Source organism: Sorex araneus, chromosome 3 (assembly GCF_027595985.1).
Source record: "Sorex araneus isolate mSorAra2 chromosome 3, mSorAra2.pri, whole genome shotgun sequence".
Lineage (NCBI taxonomy): Eukaryota > Metazoa > Chordata > Mammalia > Eulipotyphla > Soricidae > Sorex > Sorex araneus.
The window spans coordinates 118,140,648-118,161,067 of record NC_073304.1 but is presented as its reverse complement, the minus strand read 5'-3'; the positions used below and the strand labels follow the sequence as shown (position 1 = coordinate 118,161,067).

The 20,420-nt window shown below is 42.1% G+C and overlaps 2 protein-coding genes across 3 annotated transcripts in view; both read right to left on the bottom strand.

The window, feature by feature from the left end:
- Window positions 1-10,297: 10,297 nt before the first annotated feature.
- LOC105943253 (zinc finger protein 124-like) lies at window positions 10,298-11,461 on the bottom strand. Its single transcript, XM_012934251.2, has 2 exons — window positions 10,806-11,461; window positions 10,298-10,601 (listed from the first exon to the last, which is right to left on the bottom strand). The coding sequence occupies exons 1-2, from the start codon at window positions 11,459-11,461 to the stop codon at window positions 10,298-10,300; spliced, it is 960 nt and encodes a 319-aa protein (XP_012789705.2).
- Window positions 11,462-14,127: 2,666 nt separating this feature from the next.
- The window catches only part of P4HA1 (prolyl 4-hydroxylase subunit alpha 1), a 60,948-nt gene continuing 54,655 nt past the window's right edge, over window positions 14,128-20,420 (bottom strand). For both annotated transcript variants that reach the window (XM_055133017.1, XM_055133016.1), the window contains exons 13-15: window positions 16,521-16,589; window positions 15,466-15,562; window positions 14,128-14,713 (exon numbers count right to left, since the gene is read on the bottom strand). In XM_055133017.1, coding sequence (XP_054988992.1) covers window positions 14,643-14,713; window positions 15,466-15,562; window positions 16,521-16,589 — 237 coding nt within the window. In that variant the 3' untranslated portion in view covers window positions 14,128-14,642. The remainder of the gene's footprint in view (window positions 14,714-15,465; window positions 15,563-16,520; window positions 16,590-20,420) is intronic.

Genomic DNA, 20,420 nt, shown 5'->3' with positions numbered 1-20,420 from the left:
TCTTTTTGACTCCACTAACTGCACTAATATATGCCTCAGAGACCCGGGCCCTATGAAAACAGGACGAGAACGCTATTTGGGTCTCCCAAAGAGGAATTGAAAGAGCTCTGCTTAGAATATCACATTTCACTCAAGTGAGAGAAGGAATCCAGAGTTCCGACCTCTGTCGATGATCAAGAATCAGAGACATTGTCTCGTTTGCCAAGGCATTGAAAATCAGATGGGCCGGACACATAACGCGATTTAGAGATGACCACTGGACTAGAGCTGTTACCAACTAGATTCCACGGGATGTCAAAAGACCATGTGGCCACCCACCTAGGAGATGGTCAGACTTCTTTGTCAAGACCCTGAATGAACGGCTTAAGGTTCTTCATGTTCCTGGAGTGAGCAGACGCCATTGGGCTACATTGGGCCATTGGGTTACTGGCACCTACTCGAACAAATCGCCGAACAATGGGATGACAAGTAATGACAAGTGATGATGATGATGATGGTGACGATGACATATAGAGGACAAATTCCTAAAACTATGCCAATTACAAGACAATAATAGAGAAGTTGAAATTATGGGGCCAAGAGCTAGAATAGTGGGTAAGGTGCTTTTCTTGCACACAGCTGACACGTGTTTAATCCCCAGCATTGCATGGGTCAGCCCCACAAGGAGTGATACCTGAGCACAACCAGGAGTGCCCCAAAAGTATAAGAAAATGAAAGGGAAAATCTGAAAAGACCTGTATCCAGTATGGGGCCAAATCTGTAATAATAAACCTCAACAAAGAAAAGCCCTGCACCAGTGGCTTCATTATTGAATTTGATAAACATATGCAGAACTAATAACAGGGGCCCGAGAGATAGTGGGTACAGTGGGTGGGGTGTTTCTCTTGCATGCACCCCACATGGTCCCCCAAGCCATGCCAGGAGCGATCTTTGAGCACAGACCCAGAAGTAAGCACAGAGCATAGCTGGGTGTTGTTGCAACAATGTTGCAATTTTACTTGACAGTCTGAGGCATTTCACACAGAAGAAATATACATTTTTGGGGGAGGATCACATGACTGTCTCTGGAGGTTTTTGTGTTATGGCCTGCCTGAGAGCAGCCTGTTCAACCCCCTTTTATTTAGTAGGTTGATGTACTAACCAATGATATTCAGCCACATAGGCAGAATATGCAAATTAACTTAGCCAACGGAAACAGTAACAAAGTCAGTTAAAGTAACAGTAACAATAACAGAAAACACAGTTTACATCCAGGCCTAGCTAGGCCTGAGATTATGGGATGTTGTATACCAACAGGTGTAACCAGAACAATCAAAAACAAAGAAAATAATAACAATACCTGTCAACTTTCCTTCTGAAAGTGGAAAAGGCAGTATTGCTTCTTAACACATCCTAACAGCCAGCTTCACAACAATACAGATGCAAGGCAAAGATGCTCCAAGGGAAAGAACCACCAGACCCCACTAACCTTTATGAAAATGGATGTGAATGTCCCTATCAAAGTGCTGGCACTTTACAGCATGTGTATCCTAAACCATGTGCCTACCAACTCTCAATTTCCCACAACCATGGGGCTATCAAAGCTACAAATTCTTTTCCTTTTTAATGTAAGTAGCATTTAAACTCTACTTTTTTTTTCTTTTTTGGTCACACCTGGCGATGCACAGGGGTTACTCCTGGCTCTGCACTCAGGAATTACTCCTGGCGGTGCTCAGGGGACCATATGGGATGCTGGGAATCTAACCTGGGTCAGCCATGTGCAAGGCAAACGCCCTACATGCTGTGCTATTGCTCCAGCCTCTAAACTCTACTTTCATTTCATACTTTCAACCTGGTATTATAATCTGTATACAGTATGTTCCCAGATTTTTTCCAATACTTGTCACAATCTGCAAGTAATAAACTTTTTAAAAAATTTTAATCATAATTTCTTTGGCCAATGTTAACTACATTGCACTTTATGAAAAAAAGTGGAGGGACTGGAAAGAATTCTGAAAAGTATTCTTTACTGAAAAATGTATTCTCTACTGAAAAGAATACTGAAAAGAACTGGGGCTGGAGGCACTTGCCTTGCATGTGACTGACCCAGGCGCCACGTATGATCCAAGCACTCCTAGAAATGATTCCTGAGCACAGCTAGATGTGTCCCTCACAAAAAAAAAATTTTAATGATACTAATTGTAATAGAACCAAAAAGGGTAGGATCTGAGTCTCCCAAATCTGCAGAAGTATGAAAAGTATGAAAGTGCTGTCACTCACTATTCTGGAGATGGCAGAACTAGTCCCAGACATCGTCATCATAAGGCTTTAGAATGATTGTCTCCCAAGTACAAATGCTGCCACGCATAGCTCTTGAGGGTGTACCCGATGAAATGTGATGGATGCCCATGGCAGGAAGTCTTTGAAACACTGTAGGGGCGTTGGGGCCAGAGATAGTGCAATGGGTAAGATGCTTTCCTTGCAAGCCTGATTTCTTTCACTCCGCTTGTGAAAGAAACTACATAGTTTCTTTCATAATGATGTTGTGTATAACACTAGTTCATAATGATGTGTATAACACTAGTTCATCTCATTTTATTAGAAATAAATTGAAATGAACTAGTGATATACACAATATCCCACTGAACAGATATATCAAACATATCCTGATATATCTCGTGTAGGTGTAAATTTGTTTATGGAGTTTAACTATCATGAATCACTGTATCACTGTCATCCTGTTGTTCATCAATTTACTCGAGCGGGTGACAGTAACATCTCCATTCATCCCAGCCCTGAGATTTTAGCAGCCTCTCCTTAATGATATTTCCCAACGATTGAAGGCTCTTTTCAGGGTCAGGGAAATGAGACCTGTTTTTGTTACTGTATTTGGCATATCTAATACACCACAGGGAGCTTGCCAGGCTCTGCCATGTGGGCGTGATACTCTCGGTAGCTTGTCGGGCTCTCCGAGAGGTAGGTATATATGTCCCTTTATGATGATGTGTTCAGGAATATGTTCACTCATGCATGAGTGAACTATCATGATTAATGCTAGAAATATTGACATAAATGGGGGAGGGCAAAAAATATTGACATAAACATGTTTGTTTTTTCAATTATATTTGGCAAATAATGAGTACAATTAATGTGCTATATGATAAGCATATGTTTAAGAAATGAAAAAACAATTTTTCAAGGTGATTGTAATGTCATGCATTCCCATCCAAGTGTATGACAGTTCCCAAGTGTATGACTTCGCAATAGTAAATGGGATTTTTCATATTTTTTCTTTACTTCAATGCTAACATATAGAAATTTAAGAGCTTTTTGTGCTTTGATTTTGTAGCCTATTTACTGTATATTTCTACTGTTTCTAGGAAATTTTTGGTGAAGTCTTTAGAGTTTTCAATGTTTTCATGCATGCATGTCATCTACAAATACTGATAGTTTTACTTCTTTTATCAATTTGAATTCTTTAAATTTACCATTTCCTCTGATTTCTGTGACTAGGACTTCTAACGCTCTGTTGAAAACCAGTGGTGAGAATGAACACTCTTGTTCTGTGCCTCATCAGAAAAAAGTCCTTCGGTTTTTCATCACTAAGTGTGATGCTGCACCTGTGTGATACTTGGCCTTCATTGAGTTCCCTCTATCCCTATTTTTGTTGACAGTGTTTATCATAAATAGGTGTTAAACCTAATTTATATTATATAAACACTTTCCTGTGTCTGTATAATCTTCCCTTTTATTAATGTGGTATATTACGTTGACATATATATTAAACCATCCTTACATCCCTGGGAAAATACCACTTGATTGTAGTCCTGATCTTTTAATATATTGTTGAATTTAGTTTGCTAAGATTTTAAGGATCTTTGCATCTATGTTGACCAGGGAAATTGGGTCTGTAATTTTCTTTGAAGTGATATCTCTGTCTACTTTTGGAAACAGGGTTATGTTGGTTTCAGAGAAACTGCTTAGGATTATTTCTTTGACTTTCTGGAAGAACTTGAGGTGGAGAGGTAGTGTATCCTCTTTGAAGGTCCTATGTAAGAACTCACTGGAGTTTTTATATGGTGGTGGGGGGAAAAAGATTACTATGCCAGTAATTGGTTTGTGTGTTTTCTATATCAGTAATTAGTTCATGTTTTCTACTTCTTCCTGATTTACTCTTGGGAGGTTGTAGATTCTAAAATTTTATTTTTTTTCTAAAATTTTAATCATTTCTTCTAGGCTCCCCAATTTTGTTGTTCATAGATCTACATTTTTCTGTATTTCTGTGGTATCTTTCATAATTCCTCACCTTTCATTTCTGACCTATCAGTTTTAGCTTTTTCTAATGGCTAGTCAACAGTTTATCAATCTTCTTATTAAGTTCATTGCTCTTTTTTCCTTGGAGGAGGGAGGTTTGGGACACACCTGATGGTACTCGGGGGACCATATAGGGTGCCAGGGATCAAACTTGGGTCAGTAGCACATGCAAGGCATGCATGATCCCTGCCCACTGTACTATCCTTGCCCAATCATTACCATTTTTAAAATGCTGGATGTTTGTGAAATTAATGGGTTGGTTTTTTGTGGGTGTTTTTGCCTTTAATTCTATACTTTATAGCTGCCATTTTTGTTGTGATTGGTTTACATTTGCCTCTTCTTATGTCTTCTAAGCTTGTTTGCCTTGAAATACCATCTCCCTAAAGGCCTGAGTTTATATCCTCTCAAGTTCAAAGCACATCACATGAACCTTGAGTCTATTATACTAGACACTGCTATCACTCTCCTCCTCTCAAACATTGTCTCTTAAGTATCTTACTTCTTTCAGTTCAATTTTCTTTGCCTTTTACTTCTTGCACCTTAAAGATGGTTTAGTGGTCATAAACTTCTTTAGTTGTTGTTTCTCCACAAATTTTGATGTCACTTTGAGTTTGAGTAACTGTGTTCTTGTTGGGTTGGGCGAACTGCGGGTTTTCATTTGATAGGCATACTGTTGAGTATGACAGGGATTTTATATATATAAATTTTTGCTTTGCAATTGCTTACTTTTAGTAGTCTGTCCTTTACTCTGCCATTTTAATTCATAAGTCTTGTTGTTCATTTCTTTGGATTTGGGACTGCAACTCTCAGATCCGGGTCTGTGACTTGATCCTCAGAGCAGGGAAGTTCTTGGCTACAATTTCTTCCATCAATGCTGCTTCTCCTCTCATTTCTAATGTGGATATTTCTCTTGAAACTGTCCTATAGAGCTTTAATACGCTCACTTTCCTTGACTTATTTCCTATTTATGTTCTTTTGGATGAGCTGGAGTGATAGCACAGCAAGTAGGGAGTTTGCCTTGCACGAGGCCGACCTGGGTTCGATTCCTTTGCTCCTCTCAGAGAGCCCAGCAAGCTATTAAGAGTATCTCACCTGCACAGCAGAGTGTGGCAAGCTACCCAGGGCATATGCCAAAAGTAGTAATAAGTCTCACAATGGAAACGTTACTGGTGCCTGCTCAAGCAAATCTATGAGCAAAGGGATGACAGTGGTACAGTGAGGGCTTCATGCATCATTCCTTGAACACACAGATACATTCCTCAGCAGTGTCATTTTGTACTGCATTACTGTTGCATCTTTCAGTTCACCTGCTCCTTTCTTCAGTTACTGATTTCTGGTGGAAGAATTCTTCTATTTTAAGTTACCTACTTGGTATTCCCTTTTACTGTTCTCCTTGGTCCAGTGAACATCCTTTCCAATATTACTCTGAAGACTTAGCAGGTATTTTAAAGAACATTTGTGTGCTTGGGTCTGGGGGCTTTTTGTCTTCACCCATTAGTGCAGGTGAATCTCTTTGCTCCTTCATTGTGTCTGGGGCCATGTGAGCTATAGGAATGAGGATCTGGGTGGTAGCATACAGCTCCCGCTCACATGTTCCATCCACAGTTTGGCACTGTTCTGTGTTGCTCTCAACTGTCACTAAGGATCTGCTGTCACCAGTTAACTGGATCAGCTGTAATCCTGTGGCCAGCAAAGGCAGTGCTGCCACCTAGTGTTGGCTGTTGCTAGTGCCTGGGATAACTGATCCTGTTCCATGCATAGTCCTTGGGTTCCATGTTCCTATGTGCACCATTATTAGTCCAGTTCCTCCTAGCAGGTCTAGTGTCCAACAGAGTGCCTGCATTTGCCCTTGCAAGGCTGCCTGTCTTGCTCATCAAGCTTTGAAATGTATTCATTCAAAAATTTATCATTTGTGTGTGGTGCCAGGGATGGACTCTAGGGCCTCCAACATGTAAGACAGTCTACTCGTTCACTGAGCCGCATTCCTTGCCCAAGTGTTTATACACTGTCTTTTAAATCCTAAAGGAAATAAAATGAAGTTAGAAATAAAAACTGCCATGCTGACTTTTCTATTGTCAATATTTTCTGTTATCATAGATCTTTATATTTTCATGACTTCCAGTATCTCTCTCATGTCCTTTCAACTTCATTTCTCCTTATTGTGAGAGACATCTGGCAGTGCTCAGACATGGCAATCCTTGGGGGTCACACCTGGCAATGTTCAGGCTGCCCTGCAGTGCCAGTGATCAGATCAAGGGGCATGCACATGCAGCTACAAGGATCACATTCTCAGCCACAGAAACATTTCCTTTACTTCAGTTCCAGTGGTAATGAATTTCCTCATCTTTTGATTATCTGGAAATGCCTTAATTTATTTCTGACTTTTGGCAGAACAGATTCGCTAGATATTGGCTTTTGTTCAGTATTTCAAATACATTAATCCCTCTGCCCATTGGCCTTCTAGTTTTCTGCTGAGAAAATTCATAATCTTACTCAGAACTCCTTGTTCATGACAAGTCATTTACTCTTATTTCTTTCAAGCTTATCTTTGAATTGAGTTGTTATAATGAGTCTCAGTACCATTTTCTAAGTTTATTCAACTTAGAATTTCGGGGTTTCAGAAGCTGGCTTTAATTTTTGGACACTGCCAACTATTGTTTTTCTAAGTGATCTCAGCTTCTCTCTTTCTGATTTACATAATGTGCCTTCTGGGATGCTGGACGGGTCCCCTGGGTCCTGCTTGTTCTGTTCACTTGATAATTTTCTTTCTCTTTCGACTTGATTCATTTCAAATGATCTGTCCTTAAGTTTGCTGATTAATTCTTATGCCTATTTGAACCCCCTCTGAACTCCTACAGTGAATTTTCAATTCAATTGTTGTATTTTTCCACAATTCTAGAATTATAAATTTTTAATTTTCATCCTTTATAGTTTAATTACTTTCTGACTTTTTAGTTTTAGTTCTTTGATAATCACTGTATCACTGTCATCCCATTGCTCATCTATTCGCTTGAGCGGGCACCAGTAACATCTCCATTGTGAGACTTGTTACTGTTTTTGGCATATCGAATATGCCACGGGTAGCTTGCCAGACTCTGCCATGTGAGCGAGATACTCTTGGTAGCTTGCCAGGCTCTCTGAGAGGGGCGGAGGAATCAAACCCAGGTTGGCCTCATGCAAGGCAAACGCCTTACCCGCTGTGCTATCACTCTGGCCCTTGATAATATTTAAGACTTAAGACATATTTATACAATTAACATTTTCAACCAGCTTCTAAATCTACTTTTCCCTTTCTTTATAAGAAAATGAATAGTATTAAGTTAGGGGTTAAGGGTATTTCTAGTGCTTTAGTTTTTCAGGATTTTTTTACATGCCACCTCAGTTTATCCTCACAACTATAAACTAATTTCAAAATGATGACACAGAGGCAGAGAGAGGATAAGTGACTTGTCCAAAGTCATCCAGCTAATAAAATGGCAGGGCCAGGACCAGAAATCAAGTTCTCTGAATCTTTGTACAGCACTCTTTCACTGTCACTGATAGCCCAATTATGAATAATAAACTACAATCAAAATCAAAAGGTTACTGAAGTAAATTTCAATGATGTATTTTTCTCTTTACTGTTCAAATACAGTAAGTCTGAAGGTTTTACTTCTAATCACTTATAATTGCCTTTTGGTTCAAATACACAAATGTGAAATACTGATAGAAATTTCCTTGTTTTGGTAAGTGCAATGCATTGAAATACGTAATAAAGCAACTTAGTGAAAGTTGTCATAAGTAAAAGTACAGTTAACCATATTACTTCCCTACGTACCTGAACCTTTGCTGGCATGACAGGAAGCTCTCTTAATCCTCTCTTGTCTTTCTTTCTTTCTATTTTTTTTATTATTGAGGTAACCCTGGATTACAGGAGTGTAAATATTCATAAAATTTAGGGCACAATCATGTCCACCATCAAAGTGCCAATATCTGTCCACCAATTGGGCCTTGAAGCTTGCTCCTAGCCCCAGACCTCTCACCCCAATCCTGAAACTTAATTCTGTGGTGTAAGAGTTTGACCTCATTGGACATTGGACACTGTCCCCTTGCTTTGTTTCGTTGCATATCCCAAGTTGTTAAAATCATGTGGTCTTTGCCTTTTTCCTATATGCTTTTTACCTAGCCTGACTCCCTGTGGTGCTATAATGAGCATAAATATAAAATACCTTCTATATGGCGCTTTTTATAATTCTGGATACATATCTAGGAGTAGGATTGCTAGGTCATGTGATAGTCTTTTCCTTTTTTTTTTTTTTTTTTTTGGTTTTGGGCTACAGCCAGTGTTGCTCAGGGCTTGCTCCTAGCTCAGGGATCATTCCTGGCAGTGCTAGGGAGACGCAGAGGATGCCATAGATCAAACCCAGATTGGCTGCATGCAAGAAAGAACCTTATCCATGTATTATCTCTCCAGATCTTTCTCCTTTTTTTTTTTTTTGGGTCACACCCAGCGATGCTCAGGGGTTACTCCTGGCTTTGCACTCAGGAGTTACTCCTGGCGGTGCTTGGGGGACCATATGGGATGCCGGGGATCGAACCCGGGTCGGCCGAGTGCAAGGCAAACGCCCTACCCGCTGTGCTATCGCTCCGGCCCCTCCATTTTTTTTTAACATCTCCATAGTGTTTTGCCATAGACCCTGAACTAGTTCACAATCCCACCAACGGTGAATGAGGGGCCAATTTTTACCAGAATTCTGCCCAGAAGCCCAACAACAGATAAGTGGATAAAGAAATATCATAATACTACTCCAAGCTATGAGATCAAATTTTGTGTTTTGTTATAATGGATAGAAATGGTGTCATGTTAAGCAAAACAATGAAAGTCAGAAGGAAAAAGGCAGAGACCAGATGATCTCATTCATAACTTTGTAGTATCTCTTTAAAAAGTGAAGAAATAGACAACGGCCAATGAAAACCAACCCACAGACTCTGCTAATAGGACTGCAGTTAACAAACGAGGCAGAGCAGGAAGTAACGAGGGAAGGCCTGGACACAAAGGGAAAGTGGTGGAAGAATTTGGGCACCTTGGTGGTGTGATAACACTGTAGGCCTAAAGCATAAATATGAACATCACTGTAAATGGTGTGACCCTAGTCACATTCACAATAAGTAGTTTAAGAACCAGAGCACATGTTGACCCAAATCTATCATTCTAAGGACAGAATGCTAGAGCATGTTGTTGCCTTGATACATGATTTGCAAATCTCAGTAATTGAGTTGTTTTTCTAATTATACTCAGACACAGTCTGTTTCTCCTACCTCAATCAGGATCTTAACAAAAAAGATCTGAAACTCTTTTCAGTGCTCTCAAAAGTCAGTCTATAGTTTTAGAGCTATTATTTAATGCCAATTTTCACTGAGCAAAAGCTTTTTCACAAACTATCACAAAAAAATATTTTTCTTCATCTAGAAAACCTTGCGATGAAAAAAGTCAACTGAACCAAAACCCTGCGCTGACTGACAAAGTTTATTTACATTTTGATGAAATCTCCTAATTGCATGTGACTGGAAACAAACCTCATGACAACTCTTCTGCAGGCCCTTCTTTTTTTTTTTACTGTCACTCAAATATAATTCCAAACTAGACTATCTCCTGAGGTTCCACAAGTTACAAATGACTTCACAGAAGCCAAGATTACAGTTTCCGGGGGCTATCACAATAGCACAGCAGGTAGGGCACTGGCCTTCCACATGGCTGACCCGGTTTCAATCCCGGGATCCCACAGGATGCTCTGAGAACCACCAGGACTAATTTGCTGGGAGTAGAACCTCAAGTCATTCTTGAGCATCAGCAGTTGTAGTAGCCCCAACACGATTTCAGAAACAAATGGCTTTACCTTGAGCTTTGGGGGAAAAAAATTTGAGGCACAGAGTTGCACCCCACATGCTCTTGCAACCCCAAGGTTTCTTCTTACAGGTTGGTAGAGGACCATGAGACTACCCTGGCATAGGGCAGAAGATACCTTCAGTGCTTCTCTCCACTGTGCATTCGGCGGACATGGGTATGCAGGGCTTCAACCCGGGTAAACTCCTGCCCGCAGTGGCACACAAATGGTTGCCTCTCGATATGCCTCCTGACATGCTGCCGGAGGTGCAGGGGGTTGCTGAAGACACTGCCACACTCCCCACAGATGAGAGGCTGGTTCGTCTTGTGCGCCTGTAGGTGATGTGCGAAGGAGGAGCGCCATCGGTAGGCCTTGTCGCACTTAGGACACTGGAAGGGACTCTGGGTCGTGTGCGTCACCAGGTGGCCCTGGAGGGTGTCTGGACTGCGAAAACCATTCCCGCATTTTGGGCACGTGTAGGGCCGCTCTCCCGTGTGGGTGCGCATGTGCTTGTCCCTTGTGTTGCTACGCCGGAATGCCTTCCTGCACTCGGGGCAGTCATATGGCCTCTCCCCGGTGTGAGTCTGGATATGCTGATGCAGATGGGAGCGAGTCCTGAAGCTTTTCCCACACTGCTCGCAGTCATACGGCCTCTCCCCAGTGTGGATCTGGCTGTGCTTATGCATGTCTGAGCAAGTCCTAAAGCTTTTCCCACACTGCTCGCAGTCATATGGCCTCTCCTCTGTGTGGGTCTGAATGTGCTTACGCAGGTCCGTGGGAGTCCTGAAACGTTTCCCACACTGCTCACATTCATACGGCCTCTCCCCGGTGTGGGTCTGGCTGTGCTTACTCAGCTGTGAGCGAGAACCGTGGGAAAGTGTTGGGAGGTGCTGGGGGGAAGAACACTCCGCAGAAAAAGCAGCAGCAGGACTCTGGCGTGCAGAAAGGCTTCGAATCCTCCTTGCAGTTCCTCTGGCATGCGCGGGAGGTTCCTGACCATTACCAAGACTCTTTGGCAAGAGGTTTTTCTGTTGCTGCTTCTGGGTTTGGTGCTGGTCACCAGCATCAGGGAACATCGGCGTCTCTCCTAAACGACTGCAGGGATCATTGCTCATGAACCCCACAGTGCTGTCTTCACTGAACAACTTATTCTCCAAGACATGCCGAAGATGACCACTGTCTTTTCCGGTAGAGAAACCCTCCACGAAGGCCAGGTGCCTGCAGGCCTCCAGCATCACGTCTCTGTACAGGCACCTCTGGGCAGGATTCAGCAAAGCCCACTTGGCCCGGGTATTCACAGCCATGTCTTCAAAAAGATACTGATGCCATTACTTGAGCAGGATGGAAGTCAGGACACAGCGGATATGGAGATATGAAGCTACGTGGGAAAGCTTCCAGACTTGCTGGTCCCTATTACTTCTTCCTGGCCTCCTGGTCTAACGCCTCATTCCTCCCCTCCGCCTTTTCCACTCCCTCGCTCCACTCTCACCTGTTCCCAATTATTTCTTCCTGGCCGCCTGGTCTAAAATTTATCTGGAATCTGTCTGCCTTATCGCTCCTCTTTAGGAGCTGGCGCTCCGAGGGCCCAGTGGCCAGTTTTGGCAGAGTTCCGGGAGCCTGCAGGCCCTTCTTAAGAAGCAGCATTTGAACGCTTTTTACTCTTGCTCCACTTGAACTTTCCAAAGATAATACTTCCAAAGTTGCAAAGGTAAAACGAGGGCATGGGAAAGTTAATACGGTAACTTGACTAGGGACTTGTCTCCATCTCTAGACAAAAAGCCTGAAAGGCATTTCAAACCATAAAGTCTTAATATTTTTGTCTTTTTAAACAAAGTAAAAATAGAACCAACCACAACTACTATGTAAGTTATTTCATATTTAAGAACAACTACAGGGGCCCGAGAGATTGTACAGCAGGTAGGGCACTTGCCTTGCACGCAGTTGTCCTAGGTTCAATTACTATCATAGTAGATGATCAATTGTTTCTCTCATCACTTCAGTTACCATTTAGTCTTCTGGTTTGGGCATGATGTCCTGTGGTGTGGAGGGACCATATGAGATACCGGGGATAGAACCCAGGCCTCCCACATGCAAAGCATGTATATATGTTCAGTCTAGCGAAGTCTCTAGCCCATGCCAGTTACTTTTTATAGTAATTCTACAAGATTTGTATAATTCTGCATTTACCTTGCTGTGTGTGTTCTGGTAGATACTTCAGCTACTCCATGCTGGGGATAATCCTTGGCTTAAAGTTAATGAATAATAAAATTTTTCATCTTAAAGGACAAGAAGTTAGGGGCCGGAGCGATAGCACAGTGGGGAGGTCGTTTGCCTTGCACGCGGCCGACCCGGGTTCGATCCCCGGCATCCCATATGGTCCCCCAAGCACTGCCAGGAGCAATTCCTGAGTGCAAAGCCAGGAGTAACCCCTGAGCATCGCTGGGTGTGACCCAAAAAAAAAAAAAGGACAAGAAGTTAGTGAGGAAACCACATTTTATGTGACAGCTCAAAACTTCACTCTTTTTTTTTTCTTTTTGGGTCACACTGGCAATCTCAGGGATCACTCCTGGCTCTGCACTCAGGAATCACTCCTGGCGGCGCTTGGGGGACCATATGGGATGCTGGGAATCAAACCTGGGTTTGCCTCATGCAAGGCAAACGCCCTACCCGCTGTGCTATTGCTCCGGTCCCAAAACTGTATTAATTTTCAAGGGGACCATATGAGATACCAGGGATAGAACTCAGGTCTCCCACATGCAAAGCGTATATATATATATATATATTCAGTCTGGTGAGGTCTGAAAGAAAATTGCAGTGACCACTGGATCCAAAGCTTATACTAGTTTCCCCCTTTATACCTTGGAAAGATAAAATTGTGGTAATATGCAACTCGGGAGGCTTCAGTAAGGTCTAAGACTAAAGAGCATTTAGCCATTTCCAGGTGGGGCTGAGGTTGGATGAGGAAACTTGTAAGATTATGGGGTGTGCCATTTTGTTCTAAAATAGGTATTTTGTTCTACTTGCTTAAACACATGATAGTAATTGTTGGATTCTACCCTTTGAGTCTCTATCTTACTTCTACACCTTTGGATTTACATTGTTTCCATCGCAAAGGGTAGTTGTGAGAAAGGAAATTTTTTTTTTTTAAACTACCAGAAGTACTTTTCTCAATAAACAAAAATCTTCCTTAAATGTATAGATACTAAACAATGGTGAAAGGAACTTTGTTAGAAGTGGGATTCACCATAAAAAATACAAAAAAGTTATGGCTCAATGAAGCTGTGCCACTAAGCCCAGATCTCATACTCCACCCTAGGTTTTAAGAGAAAGCCTTAACCACCATAATTGCAGTAACTTCATAACCAAAGTTGTAAGGTATCCTTCAGTAAAACATAATTTGATTATTAAAATATGCAAAACCTTAACATTTTGATTAACATGTTGTGACATAAAATAAGTATCTTTTGAGTAAATAAAAACCAGGAGTATAAACTATAGACCTATGTACTAAATAAACAACGGAAATAATCCATGGTTGCTATTACATGTATTCACATTCAAATATGGAAACACCACACTGATAACTTTTTTTTAAAAAAAAGATTTAAGATCATAAATAGGTCAGTTGTCACAACACATTTCAGAATTGAAAAACAAACATTTTGGTTTTTAAGAAAAATATTCTTTGTCATCAATTCCCTCATCATTGAAAGACTAGTACATTTTAAAATTTCCAGTCTCCTAAGGCACGATATTTATTTAATCAGATGCCAATATCACCACCAGGCTGTAACAGGAACACAGGTTGTCAGCACTAAGAACAGCAAAGTTCTTGGACAGAAAGGAACAGACAAAGTGATGGCCATTGGACTGAGAAAGCCCAGTGTGATCAGGCAGGACTTGTGTTAGGAGTTGTTTTTTTTCTTAACAGAGTATTTAACCTCAAATAGATTCTTCTCCAGAGAGCAACTATGAGCAAAGGATTATAATTCGGTACAGGACATGGGGGGGAATCACTCAGAACAGCTCTGCAGGGGGCAAGCACTGGGTGGACCCTGGAGAGTCTGAGCTGATGACTAGTGCTCAGAGAGCACCACCCAGGCACACACTGATCTCAGGGCCCAGTGGGGCCTATGGCCTGCCAGCTGAGATGCGATGAAATACTATCAAATTATAGTAATTATGTTTTATCCAACAAAGAGTTCTTTAAAACACGGATGTAAAACTTCTTCACTTTATCCAATGCTTTGTCCTCTGTGACACCAAGGGAATTTCAAGGTCTCGTAGATGACTTAGTGTTACTTTGGGAAAAAAAAAACAAACCAACAAACCCACAAAGTTAGTGATTGTCCACAGATGAAAATGGGATGAGGTTCATGACTGAATCATCATGGAGTGTTAGTCAATTGTAAACTTGAAAGTTAAGACTGGGAAATGTGTGTATCAGACACACTAGCACGTAACAGGAGAAGGGTGGCCTATTCATCACTCCAATTCTGACAAGGTGCATGGTCTTCGAAACTCCTGCCCACGTTCATGGAGCCATTTATTGGATACTGTGGGAGAAAGAAAATATATTCATTTTATTTGTAGGTTAATGGCTCTCAATCACTTAGAGAAATACACAGAAATACTTTACGTCATTCCCTCTTCTGCCCCCATCCCTGTGTTGTTATTGGGACAGTAACACTATCACATGCTGCCAAGGCAAGAGCCCTCCATCATGGCACACACATTAGGGCGTGTGTGCCACACACACTGGCTGTGGTGCAGGGGCCCAGAACTGTGGATGTGGGACACTGGGATCAGAAGCTGGTGACCATATGCTTATAAGGCAGGTGCTCTAAGCCCCTGCATTATCCTGCTGGGCTCAAAGGACCGTGGAAATCCTGAGGATGATGTGGCATCTCTCTTTAATCTTTCTGATCACATGTAATTTCTGGGCAAATGAAATGGGCGGTTAAATAGTACCTATTAAAAATAGCTTGGCCTTTCTATTTATTGCTCTTCTAATGTGGCAAAATTGCATTTGTGTGGCCACAAAATAGGGCCTACCCAGCCTCCCACCAAGGCCTGGAAGACCATGTTCTGTCTTCAGCCCAGCCTGGAAGCAGTTCTGGGTGAGGCTTCCCAAAAGGCAGCTGCCGGCCCTGCCCTGCTGGGACCAGAGATGGCTGGGAACCCTCTGAGGGGGAACACTGTCTTGGATTCAACTTCCAGTTAATAGTTTATGACGTAACAGCTGAAATAGTATTAGTATAATTTAAACCAGAATCGTGCTTCGATTCTACCAAGAAGAAATTCTTACCCCATTTGTTTCCAACTAGTACTGGACAGGCAGCGTGTCGTGTACTATAATCTCCCTCTCCACTGGCAAACAGGTTATACCAGAAAACAGCAGTTCCCTGTGGGGGAAAAATATTGTCCCCAAATCATCACTTTCTGCAGTAACCAAATCTTCCTGTTTCTTGTGTAAGTGCCCCTCTATGGCATGTTAGTCACCATCTGATAGGGATTATACCATTCACAAAATGTGGGCTGGAGAGACAAACAAGGGGTAAGGCACCAGCCTTGCAGGCAGCCAACTCTGGTTCAATCCCGAAGCACCAGCAGGTGTGGCTCGCACTTACCACATTTTTATTTGGGGAATCACAAAAAAATATTAATAGCACTGAATTGCTTAACCAAAAAGAGTGGGTTTTTGTTGTTGTTGTTGTTTTGCTTTTTGGGTCACACCCAGGGATGCTCAGGGGTTACTCCTGGCTCATGCACTCAGGAATTACTCCTGGCAGTGCTCAGAGGACCATATGGGATGCTGGGAATCGAACCCAGGTCAGCTGCGTGCAAGGCAAATGCCCTACCTGCTGTGCTATCACTCCAGCCCCCCCAAAAAGAGTATTTGTCAAAACAAAGCTAACAAAACTTAAACAATAAGATGGAAGGTCAAAAGTAATTTGAAACCCATTTAGAAATGAAAAGATTTTTTTTGTTTTGTGGTTTCTTGTTTTTGCTTTTTGGGTCACACTCGGTGATGCTCAGGCGTTACTCCTGACTCCGTATTCAGAAATTACTCCTACCAGCACTCGGGAGACCATACAGGATACTTGGGGATCATACCTGGGTCAGCCACATGCAAGGCAAATGCCCTACCTGCTATATTATTGCTCTAGCCCCAAAATGAAAAGTTTTAAGTACTAACTCTTGGCTGAATACCTCAAGTTATGCTATAAAAATATTCAAAATTTTGCCTAAAGTAGAATACCTTTTTAAAAATGCAATTCATTTAATAGGCTATGAAGTAAAGGTCTCTTTGTCATGAATTAAGAGACCCTTCTTCCACAACTGAACTGACCAAGTTTTTACCTTTTTAGGCCAAACACTTGCTCCTACTTCAGGAAAAACAGTTGCTCCACCTGCTGACACATCACTCATCTGTAAGAGAAATGAGTATTATCAGAAGATCTGCAGAGCAGTTATATCCTCCTCACAATGGCATGTTTGATACTGAAAACAAGAACGCAAACATCTGGACTTCTGCTTACATGGATGGGTTTGTGCATGCTATTCAGTTTTTTTTTATGGGGGCATAGGACCACTCCAGGTGTTGCTGGGTGAGGGAGAAGCATGGAGTGCCAGGGGATCAAACCCTTGAAGACACATCCTCAACACTATTCTGTTATTCATTTGGGAGCCACACTGGTTGTGCTCAGGGATCTCTCCTGGCAGGGCTCAGGGAACTGTATGTGGCAATGGGGATCAAAGCCAGGTTAGCCACATGCAAGGTAAGTGAACCACTGTGCTATCTCTCCAGCCCCTATCCATTTTAAAATAAGATGCTGATGGGACATAGGAGGTATAATTTTTATTTTTATTTATTTATTTGGCTTTTTGGATCACACCTGGCGATGCTCAGGGCTGACTCCTAGCTCTGCACTCAAGAATCATGCCTGGCAGTTCTCAGAGGACTATATGGGATGCTGGGAATCGAACCCAGGTCAGCGGCGTGCAAGGCAAACGCCCTACACGCCATACTACCGCTCCAGCCCCAGGTACTTTAAAAGGCACTTAAACTGAAAATGATAACATAGGGGTCAAATATGTGATTTGTTGCACTAAACTATAATATCCAGGGGGCAGGAGTTTTCATCTGTTTCTTCCACTGCTGAGCTTTAGTGCCTAGAATATTATTTTCTCAAGAATACCAGTACATGGTTCAAGGTACATGGCTGGGGCAACAATACAGTGGGGAGCGCATCTGCCTTGCACACATCCAATCTAGGTTCGATCTCTAGATCCCACAGGGTCCCCCTAGCACCACTAGGAGTGATCCCTGACTGCAGACCAGGAGTAAGACCTGAGCACTACTGGATATGGCACTAAAACAAACAAAAGAGGGGCTGGAGCAATAGCACAGTGGATAGGGCATTTGCTTTGCATGTGGCCGACCCGGGTTCGATTCCCAGCATCCCACATGGTTCCCTGAGCACCTCGAGGAGTAATTCCTGAGTGCATGAGCCAGGAGTAACCTGTGCAACGCCAGGTGTGACCCAAAAAACAACATAAACAAACAAACAAACAAAAATAACAGGTGCTTTAAAGAAAATAGAAATAAACACCAAGAAGAATAATAAGCTATCATCAGTTCTGTCCTTTCTCATAGTAGAGAGAAATATTAACTGAACAAGCACAAAAAGGAAGCAGGGGAAACAGATCATAGAAATTTTTTGTCAAAACATAAACAAAATAAATTATATCACAAAACAAAGCAATACCAAACCATATATTATGTATCCCAAAGTCAGAATTAAAGTGACTTTGGCCCTGAATTTCATTTGTTAGATACCAAAATCTCTTTTTTGAAACAGTGAGAACAAAAAGCTAATATTTTCCAGGAAAATGCTATACCAAATAAGAATCTGACTTTTGTTTTGGGGCTACACCAGTGCTTAAGGATCAGACCTGGGTCAGCCATACACGAGGGTCTTACCCACTATATACTCTGACCCTAAGAGTTTGATCATAATGCTTTTACCTTGATTGGACCTGTCTCATTTAGATAAAGAAGGACACTTTTCCAAGATGAAAAGTATAATCAATTACACAAAAGCAGCTCTTAAGCAGTGAGAAATTTCTCTAACTTTGGAAAACTTAAAAGTTGTTTACGAAGAACAGCTAGAGAGTGGTATGTGGCCCATCTGGAAAAAGCATTTCAATAGTGGGGGAAATGAACACTAATAAAAATGGTATGTAACTAAAGGTGGCATAATAATTAACAATCTAATTGTTTAAAAGTCTAGTATTTGTGGAAATTTGATCAAATAAGAAAGCATCAATATTCATACATATAAAACCAACAAATACAAAGAAGGAAATACTAATGGCTCTGAAAACTTGTGGCAAAATATATTAACTAACCATAACTGTCAATCTGACAAATAAAAGACATAGATACAGATAAAAAGTCTTATAAACGGAAGCCAAAGAAATCATATAATGGGTAAGATGCTTACCTTGCATGCAGCCACACCAGGATTGAGCCCTAGTACATAGTCCCCCAGCACTGTTGGGTGTAGACCCTTCCCACAAAAAGTCTATAAAATACATCACACTTGAAGGTGAACTAGGGGCTGGAGCAATAGCACAGCGGGTAGGGCATTTGCCTCTCACACGGCCAACCCGGGTTCGATTCCCAGCATCCCATATGGTCCCCCAAGCACCGCCAGGAGTAATTCCTGAGTGCAGAGCCAGGAGTAAACCCTGAGCATCGCTGGGTGTGACCCAAAAAGCAAAAAAAAAAAAAAAAAAAAGGTGAACTAGACTGGTACTCTGCAGGCCTTTATAATCGCCTCAGGGATTAGATTTCAGCATGTTACATTATTGTACTTCTGAGATGAGCTAATAAAAATGTTATGTACTTCTGCCCTTTTTTCAGGGGTTGGGGGATGGGGGGGTGAAAGGTGAGAGGGATACTTGCTCCTGCCACTATATCACCATCTGTGAGGAAGCCCAAGCCACAGAGAGGAATCCTGACAACCAGCCTCAGCCTTCAACAACCCAGAGCCAGTTATCTGTCCCTGACTGCAAAGCACGAGAGATCCAGGCCCAGAAACACTATGGGTAAGTCTAGTCAGTCACACAACTCTGAGAAAAATAAAAAGACTGGTCAACTATTTACTTTTGGGGGTACACTGTTTCACTCAAAGCTTAATTTTTCTATATCATGATCACGAAATCCCGTTTATCAACAATTTCTCGGGCAGGCTCAGTAACCTCTCATTTCATCCTTTCCCTGAGATCTTAGAAGTCTATCTCAACTCGGCCCTCCCAACGATGTTGCACTGGGGGCTCTTTCAGGGTCAGGGCAATGAGATCCAGCTTGTTACTGGATTGAGCATATGAATACACCATGGGAAGCTTGCAAGGCTGTCCCACGTGGGCAGGAAACTCTCAGAAGATTGCCAGTTTCTCCCAGAAGGAGAAGTAGGCTACAAGATATCGCTTCTGGGAGCTCACTTTTAAGTCTCTGGATATTGGCCATTGATGGAATTACACACAACCCTGGGTTCCTCTGCAGGTACTTTCATGCATGAGGCCTGTCTGAACGTGTGGAGAGGGGCCTCGAGCATGGCTGTAGCTAGGTTCCAGTGGTCTTCGGCTGCCGGGAGCTCTGCTCGGGGTGGGGAGGGAAGCTGGAGCCCATCCCCTCTGAGGGGCCCCAGGGAAGACAGCCAGGCGTTTAGGCAAGAAACTCTCTTTTCTATATATGAAAAAAATTCTAAATATAGAAACTGCTCTTGAACCTCAGAAGAGCATGTAGAAACGGTTACCTAAGGGGCTTTTACTATCGTAAAAAAGTGAAGTGCTATCTTGAGATCTGAGTAATAAGCTCATTGGACACATGTCTACTTTTTTGATATGATAATGTATTATTATATAATTATAAGCAGTGGAACTATTGGTTAGTCTTTTCTTTCTTCTTTGGTTCATGATACTACAATTTAAAGTCCTCCCTTTGGGGCTGGAGAGATAGCACAGCGGGTAGGGCGTTTGCCTTGCACGCGGCCGACCCGGGTTCAAATCCCAGCATCCCATATGGTCCCCTGAGCACGGCCAGGGGTAATTCCTGAGTGCAGAGCCAGGAGTAACCCCTGTGCATCGCCGGGTGTGACCCAAAAAGCAAAAAAAAAATAAAAAATAAAAAAAAAAAAAATAAAGTCCTCCCTTTAACTCAGCTGTATATTCTGCTCATTTTTACCATCCTAT

What these genes read in the sequence shown, in the direction of transcription:
- LOC105943253 (XM_012934251.2), bottom strand. Translation starts at nt 11,461, where the DNA reads ATGGCTGTGAATACCCGGGCCAAGTGGGCTTTGCTGAATCCTGCCCAG. An exon ending in ATCCACACTGGGGAGAGGCC is followed by an intron (nt 10,602 to 10,805) that starts GTATGACTGCGA and finishes TGGTTTTCGCAG; the next exon opens with TCCAGACACCCTCCAGGGCC.